This window comes from Oncorhynchus gorbuscha, linkage group LG02 (assembly GCF_021184085.1).
Source record: "Oncorhynchus gorbuscha isolate QuinsamMale2020 ecotype Even-year linkage group LG02, OgorEven_v1.0, whole genome shotgun sequence".
Classification (NCBI taxonomy): domain Eukaryota; kingdom Metazoa; phylum Chordata; class Actinopteri; order Salmoniformes; family Salmonidae; genus Oncorhynchus; species Oncorhynchus gorbuscha.
This window is the reverse complement of record NC_060174.1, coordinates 65453146-65462123: the sequence shown is the minus strand read 5'-3', so window position 1 is coordinate 65462123 and position 8978 is coordinate 65453146. Positions and strand designations below refer to the sequence as shown.

At 44.5% G+C, this 8978-nt stretch overlaps 1 protein-coding gene across 1 annotated transcript; it reads right to left on the bottom strand.

Moving 5' to 3' along the window:
* Window positions 1-456: 456 nt before the first annotated feature.
* Window positions 457-8177, bottom strand: LOC124007421 (cdc42 effector protein 2-like). Its single transcript, XM_046317966.1, has 2 exons — window positions 7704-8177; window positions 457-3099 (listed from the first exon to the last, which is right to left on the bottom strand). Exon 2 carries the CDS (start codon window positions 2757-2759, stop codon window positions 1989-1991), a length of 771 nt encoding a protein of 256 aa, XP_046173922.1. The 5' UTR covers window positions 2760-3099; window positions 7704-8177; the 3' UTR covers window positions 457-1988.
* Between the last annotated feature and the right edge of the window lie 801 nt (window positions 8178-8978).

Below are 8978 nucleotides of genomic sequence, written 5' to 3'. Positions count from 1 at the left end.
CTTGAATTTTATTTGGGCTGTAATCTGTGGCGGTCCTCATGAGAGCCAGTTTCACCATGACGCTTGATGGTTTTTGCAACGGCACTTGAAGAGACTTTCTAAATTCTTTTAATCTTCCAGATTAACTGACCTTCCTGTCTTAAAGTAATGATGGACTGTCGTTTCTCTTTGATTATTTGAGCTGTTCTTGCCATAATATAGGCTGGGTCTTTTACCAAATAGAGCTGTCTTCTGTATACCACCCCTACCGTGTCACAACACATCTGATTGGCTCAAACTCATTAAGGAAAGAAATTCCACAAATTATCTTTTAACAAGGCACACCTGTTAATTGAAATGCATTCCAGGTGACTATGAAGCTGGTAGAGAGAATGCTAAGAGTGTGCAAAGCAGTCAACAAGGCAAAGGGTGGCTACTTTGAAGAATCTCAAATATATTTTTGGGTTATTACATGATTACATGTGCTATTTCATAGTTTTGATGTCTTCACTATTATTCTACCATGTATAAAATAGTCAAAATAAAGAAAAACCCTTGAATGAGTAGGTGTGTCCAAACTTTTGATTGGTACTGTATACCCCATGAAGCAAACGGTGATCTGGCAACTCTATCCTGTACTGTGTTAGTTTGTCATTTCCACAAATTTCAGATTTAAAATGTATCAACCCCTACAAGAATGTCCATTAATGATGATCCACGTAATAATTCACATTTCCTGTTGCTGCAGTATTATTTTCCTGCTGTAGCAAACTGGCTCAAATTAAAACCCTCTCCCTGTATCTTGTAACAAGAATTCCAAATAACATTGGTAAAAGTCTGATTCAGAACTTTGCTGTGTTGGTACAGAGATAGTTTGAGCAACACAAGGACTTGGAGGGCTACAGCGGTGAGATAATCTCCAAACGTGCTCAACATCTCAATTACCAGAGCATGAGGGCCAGTTTAAGCAGCTCTCTGTAGATCTGCTGAAAAGTCAAAAGATATAGAACTGAGCTCTCTAAAACTCATAGTCTCTCCTGATGCAAAGTTACAGCATTCACATTCTTGCATTAAAAACAACAAAAGGAAAATGACACATCTGACTCAGGGATGTGACCTCCTCTACCACTCTGGATCTTTGTCCTTGCAGACATTTAAAACTAATATATGTAAACCTTTATTTAACTAGGCAAGTCCGTTACGAACAAATTCTTATTTACAATGACGGCCTACCCCGGCCAAACCCGGACGACGCTGGGCCAATTGTGCGCCGCCCTATGGGACTCCCAATCACGGCCGGTTGTGATACAGCCTGGAATCTAACCAGGCTGTCTGTAGTGATGCCTCTTGCACTGAGATGCAGTGCCTCAGACCGCTGCGCCACTCGGCAGACACCCTCCCTGTTGTACAGTTCATCTTTCCATAAGCGTGTCTTTGATCATGTGTATCCAACCATGAATAGAATGTCAGTTCCAGTTTGTAAGAACAGCTTTGTAAGCTGGATAAATCTGTGTGACACAGACACCAAACTGTGATCTCAGGAGCACGGACAGTAGTCCACAGCTCAGGTGCAGTAAAAAAATAAATAATCTAACTGTGACCTTCAGGTTTTACAATACCCTTTCAGTCCCACTGACAAATATGATCCCAGTCAGATACATGCTGACCTCAGTTCCTGACCAGCAGTATATTCTTTCACCGGTTTCTTCATATCCTCTTTGGGGGAAGGGTAGAGGAGATTTAACAGTGTCAGCTTTTGGCTCATGGTCACTTCATTTCATACTTACTATATTAAGTAATTTGCATGGAAAAGCGTAGAAAGATATTCAATACCAATTAAAACACTAACAGCAACTGAAGTTAAGTTCCAGGGGAAAAAAGCACTTCATATGAGCGTACTACTGTACAAATCCAGCCTTGTAATCCAGCAAGGCTTGTTTGAGGTCAGAACCTCCTCTTATACGCTAAGGGGGTCAGTAAGAGGACAGAGAGCCGAGGGCTTCTCATGGTCAGGTGTAGAGCTCCTGCCGCCCTCCCTGCAGACAGGTTCCATTGAGGCCACTGAGGCGCTGGCTATCCATAATCTGCAGCACGTCGTCCAGGATGGAGGGGCCCAGGTCCAGGTGCAGGGAGAGCAGGGAGCCTGCGTGGGACAGGTAGGGGCGCTCCTGGTCCCCATCATCCAGATAAGGGTCCTGGATACACACATCTTCGCCTGATGACAACCTGGGGGAGGGCGGGCAGAACTGGGACATCTTGCTGGGAACCTGTGCTGAGGGAGAAGACGACTCCAGGCTTGGGTGATGGGGCGTCAGGATCTCGTCATCCAGGTGCAGTCGGGGAGGCTTGGGTGGAGGGGGCGCGTTCTGAGGCGGATGGGGGCGGGCCGAGGAGGGTGCAGAGGTGACTGGTAGGGTGATGGCCTGCACCCCTTCGATGACGGGCAGCGAGAGGGCGTTCTTCAGCAGGGGGGAGCTCTCTGAGGAGGGTGTGTGTCCGCTGTCGCTGGCAGTACGGCTGAACTGGAAGGGCTCTGCGTACATGGAGGAGCGCTGAGACAGGTTGTGGCCCTGCTGCCCAGGTAGAAGGTGGAACTTCCCCTGCAGGAAGGACAGGTCCCCAAACAGGTCGTCGTCGTCCCCGCCGCTCCCGATATGGATGGTGTGGCGGAAGTCCCCCAGCGGAGGACTGATCATGTCAGAGGAAAGGATGTCCCGCAGCTTCTCCTTCTTCCCCTTCCTGCTCCGCCGCTTCAGATAGATGGGCGCCTTGGTGGACATATCGGGAGCCCTCCCTGGGCAGCAGAGGCTCAGCTCCTGCAACAACGTGAGGGGAGGTGGTGGGGAGAGGAGGCCGGGCAGAGCTCCTCTCTGAATCAGACACAGGGAGAAGGAATCATGCTGGCTGGCTGAGCTAAACCATTAACAGGTCAAATCAGGTCTGGTGATCAGGGAGGACTGCTACCTCTGCAGTCAGCTTTAAAATGATGAATAGTACCAAACAAAGCCTCGATCACTCTCTTGGAACAGAGCTTCAGTGAGCAGGATGCAGGGTTGACACTTTGGCTGCGGAGGAGGTTTCTTGGTGAGGTAAAAGGATTATGTCCACAGTTTTAATCAACTGCAGAAAGAAGCAGAAGAAAGCCATTAGAACAGAAAACTATTACAAAACCCGTGTTATAAACATGCAGGAATCATCCTCCGCCATGAGAGAACTTCATTTCATATGTTCTGAAACATAATCTATAGGGATTATGAACATTCAGGCGTTGATACAGGAGGGGAAAACCTCTAGCATGAAACAACAGTGACCATGTAAAAACCCAGGGACCCCTTAAGCCTAATTTGACTAGCATTTCAGAAACCGTTATTTACGCTGACCAAACACACAGAGTTGAATGAGTTGAGATAAGATAAACCCATAGTTCCGTCATATCATATGAGGGCAGGACAGAAAATAATGACTCTGTCTATTGTTGTTGGCAACGCAGCGTGGGAATAAAGGCTTTTCTAGTTTTGACGAATCCTGGAATGAATGAATCCTGATCCACTGCGGAGGAGTGGTAGGGAGATATGTGAGGGTGTGAATAAGGGAGGACATTTTTAGTAGCATGTCTAGAGGACGAGAGAGAGGTTAACCTGGTTTAAACCTATTTAGGGAGCTTTAGTGAAGCAGCTGTTTGTGTCAGGCTGGTGTCTGATGGAGGCAGATTAAAGTGCTGCTTCTCAGTGAGGGCCTTGGCCCCGAGGGCACAGGAGATAGACAGGGCCAAGGCCAAGCAGAGCAGGAGGATGAGAGAGAGAGGGCATGACTTGCATGTCGCTGACATTAACTCAAGCTTCTTAGGTTCTAGTTATGAGACAGCTATACAGTAGCACCACTGCGTGCACAGGAGGAGCCTGAGCGTCAGTCACTCACAGAGGATTTCCTTTAACGTTTGCTGTCAGCGACTGTGCATAGATCACTCTGCAACAAAAACAAAACCACGCCTGCGTACGGAACACAATAGCTGACCTCAACGTGCATACAAAGTATACAATGGTAGAGTGATACCGAATTGAAGCCACAAAAAGGCACCAGCGGGAACAATATAATGTCACATGACGTCAGGGTTGCAGAGCGAGAGGAGCTGGTCCAACCAACTTGATTGGGGCTCTGCTGAGCCTGAACAGAGTGCATTCTGGGTGGTGACAGATGCCTCTCACAATAGCACAGACACACATTGTTAACTCACACACACAGACAGACAGAGAGAGAGACAGAGAGAGAGACAGAGAGACAGAGAGACAGAGAGACAGAGAGACAGAGAGACAGAGAGACAGAGAGACAGAGAGACAGAGAGACAGAGAGAAGCGGAAAGGAAGGCGAGAGGGGAGAGAGAAAGAAAAAGGGGATAGCAGTGCCAACTGAATGACTGGTCTGTGGAGATAATGACTGACCGAGAGAAAAAGAGAGCAGCGCCTCATCTCCTAGCTGCGCTCTGCTCCATTTGGCCATAGTGAGGAAGCCACTCTCAGGGGCACCATTGTGGACCCAGACTGTGTACGTGAATACTATACAACGGTCTAAAGCACACAATCAATCTATTTAATTCAAATGAGAAGGGGAAACGAAGCATCAGGACGATTAGAATGCAATAATGTAGTAGGATACTATCTAATCACTTAAAAGGTTTGGACAAAACATTGTAATGAGATTCTAGCCTTGTCTTAGATCCTCTGTTGTGTTCGTATGGAACAGCTATACATATGCCTACCAGAGTAATGAAATGCCTTTGCCTCCATAAAATCCATTTGTCAGAGTTAACAGATCACCATTATCTGAGGTCAATAGTATTTAACCCTGGTCACAGCAGGTTATAATGACTTACACATACTGCATTTAAACTTGATGTACATTTAACATGCTCAAAAACACATTCGCTCTTCCCCTTTCATAGGCCTATTCACTCAAACACACAGCACATTCACAGAACATTGTAAGCCGTTTCCAAGGCCTGTCTTTCCCCAAACTGGAGTGTTAAACATATTTTAAAGAATGCTTTGCCTACATAACAAAGGGGCCAAGATCTTGGTAGACCCCTGAGTTTAAAGATACTGGTCACATGATATTAATAAGGTCATTTTGCTCCGGTTCTGCTGAACTGCAACCGTCTGGAGGGCAGGCTGGCCATTATAAACCCCAATCACAGACACAGCAACGGACACAGCTAAGGGACAGCTTCCCGGAGCCATTCCTTCACACACACAATGGCCATCTAAGTGGTGTGAGACACCACTTATCAAGTTGATAGGAGCCAAGGTTGTGGGGACAATCTTGTGACATGTCTTGGTTGTCTCCAAAAAAAGCAGCCAGAGGTTATATTTTGTGTGTGTGTGTGTGTGTGTGTGTGTGTGTGGGGGGGTCATTGTAAAAAGTGTGTGTCAGAAGCTGGGTGATTGTACAACATGGGTGTCAAACTCATTCTACAGAGGGCCTAGTGACTGCCTGTTTCTCTTTTCAATTAAGACCTAGACAACCAGGTGAGGAGAGTTCCTTACTAATTAGTGACCATAATTCAATCAAGTACAAGGCAGGAGCGAAAGCCCACAGACTCTCGATGCTCCGGGGAATGAGTTTGACACATGTTATACAATATGTTGACACACAAATCTTTGTTTTCTGCCATTTTATCATGCATTATATTTTCCTCGAGTTCAGTTCCAGTTGAGAAATGGAATAGTCACTTTTACTTTCAAACAGGTTAAAAAATAAACAGGAAAAATAAAACACAGGAATTTTGAGTGTCTGTTTTTCATATTGTCCAAAAGTGTAGCTTCTTGAGTCTCAACTTGTTTCCTCAACACACAAGGTGTGAGCTTAATCCATAAAATTACCCGGCTTTATCAGACAGTTTTTTTTAAACTGCCACAGATGAGATTGCACAGCACTTGGTGAAGCCCTTGAAAGGCTTGTTCATTTGTTAGATAATGCATGGAACATACTGTCACAACGTTTTTGGCCCAGGCTGCCATTGCGAGTTCACACAAAGAGCACTGTCAAAGGTCTAAGAAGGACATTGTTCACCCAGCACATACTGTTAACTGCAACCAAGCGCTTTTTGGAACAATGCTCACAGTGTCACCATTCAAACTGTTCTGTCACAGGAGGCCAGTGAAAGACAACAGGCCTCAACAGCTGAAGGGATAACTTCATTCTGCGTTTCAAATCATTTTACTTCTGCAGGGCGGGAGAATTGTGGTTTGAAAGAAGTCAGATGTTATGTCTTGATCACACAGAAAGCATCATCTGGATGTGTGCAACAAAAGTTCCACATTCACTTTCTGCTACCTTTTCTGTCAAGCAATCTACACATACAATTTGATGCAGACGTTCGATGTATGCACCACACAGAACGCAACGTTCAATTGGAAACAAATGTACTTCTGGTGTACCAAAGTCACTGTCGGTGTGATGGAGGCGTTAGTGAAAAACATCTGCTTTCACGAGCCTTAAGGAAAGTGGAGCTGAAGGATCTTTGGATCGTAACATTTTTAGATTCCTTTCTCATGATACAAACAGAACCCTGCCGAAAATTATTTTTAAAATCCTCACCTATTAAGGAGAAATTAGGGAATACTCCTCTAGCCCTCGAACGTTGTGTGAAAGTGTGAGGTTTGGTAAACAATAGAGAAACAGAATTTGCATAAACATATACAACTATTTGATTTGAGGATCGTAGCACAATACCCAATATCCACCTCTGTCCTAGGAAGAGAGAGCAAAGGGAACAGGAGCGAGATTCTCAATGTTTCATCCGCCCAACACATGAATGATTTCCTATATTGTTAGAAATGTCCACTAATCTAGCTATAATAGAGATATGCTGCAGTATGACAAAACACACTCCCACAAGGGATGACTAATGGGCTAACAGAAATGTGGAATCCTCATAATAAGATACGAGTCCCATTTGGTCAGATTCAACATTGTCAGTAAGCCTGAAAGTAGGCCACTTAGCTTCTTAGAAAGTAGGCCACATAGAAATTTAAGATGTACGTTTGAGTTAGGAAAGTTTGCTCTCATGACCTCAACAAAGCATCTTTGCATAAAATTACATTTTAAAAAGGTACTTTACCGGTTGTCCTTTAGTTGGTCCTCTTGGCGGTAGGATTATGAGATATATCCACAGGAAAGTATAATTACATACCATTTTAAAAGCACTCTTATTGCATTTAGATTTATATCACCTGAGGCAGAACCAAGTAAACATGTACACGAGCAAGGCAATTATGCGTGCATGTATTTTTCATATTGTGCGCATGGTGTTGGTGATACAAATCGGAATGTACTACCAGTGCTTTGAAAAGTTGATGTAGCCTAGTTATACTTACCGGTTGATATATTGTATGACATTCCTACCGCCAAAAAGGGCAAACCGCATTGACAACCGGTAAAATATATTGAAATATAATTGTATTCAACATTATGGCATGTAGAGGAAACTTATCTGATTCAAACGCTCATTTTTGCCCGACATAGAATCTATGCAATTCAACGTCTGGTTTCCAGGCAAGATGACATAACCTTCGCCAGACAGTCTTTCCGTAGTACCCCTACTATTCACCTTCTTCTATGATAACTTAGGCTATCTTTTATATAACTTATACTGGATACATGTCGGTTTATCATAGGCGCTGTGCGCAACATTCAAGAAGGTAGAATATATCCAAAGACCCGCTTACCTCCCAGTTTCCCGATATCCGTTATGACAGCCCTGACTTTCACCAAAAATATCTCTCATCTGCCCAGAGCGGTGGTCGGCTATTCAAGGTTGTGTAAAAAGCCGAAAAAGTCCCACTGCTTGGCGATGCGTAGGTGCCTGCATCACAAAACGTAACCACTTCACATCGCCTGTTCCATAGGCTGCTACAGCGACTATGTGCAGATATGGTAGAATCCGAGAGATTCGCTTACACCCCTTTTCGTTCTCGTCCTCATACCGGAAACTTCGGCACTGGATTTCGCGTCTTACAATTTTGAGGTATAGCTAGCCCAAAGGCGGGCAGATGGCGATATCGATCTGGTATTGATGGTTTCATCTTACCGTCAAAACACATTGTATGCAGCAAGCAATACACTCCTAACCCCTGTGGACCGGTTCATACATAAACAACTCTCCATTCAGGCTGCAAGGCCTCGATTTCCTCATTAACTAAATTTAACAGCGAGAAGGCGGAAAAAAGCAGAAAAAACTGAAAAAGTGTACTTTCTGTATAAAACACAATTTCCCACCACCAATAACAGCTCATTCTACTAACTGGTGTTGTGCCATGCATGCAGCCAGGGTAAACAAGACTGCTGCAACCTGATTGACTGAAGGCGATACCCAACATCTGGGACTAGAATTACTAAGGCATTAGCTACTTTAGCATGGTGGTTTAAAATGGTGTTTCATTAAAAAAAGTAGGCATATTTCCCCCGTTTTTTTCTGCCTTCTAACCATTAAATCTAGGTAAGGATTAAATGGATGCCTATGCAGCCTGAATGGAGAATGTTTTATGTATGAACCGGTCCACGGGTTTAACGAGTGTATTGCCAGCTGCATACAATGCGTTTGGACGGTAAAATGGAAACGACTGAATATCGCTATCTGCTGGCCTTTGGGTTAATGTTATGCTGGTGAATGAGGACCCAAAAGCGACTTAACAGAAACAGAGTCTTTATTCCAGTCTTAAACAAAAACGATAATCCTGGAAAATTATCTTAGGTAAATACAAAACAGGAAAACTGAAATCCTCTCGTCAGTAGAGAGGAACGACTGGAGACGCGACCACAGACTGCAGGTCGCTTCGGGAAGGCACAGGCCGTAGCTGACATAGACACCTGCTCACACGCAGCATCTGAAGAAGGCAAAAACACGACAGGGCGGAACAAGGACACAGAACAGCAAACATCAAACAAGGATCCGACAAGGACAGAAGCGGAAAACAGAGGGAGAAATAGGTACTCTAATCAGC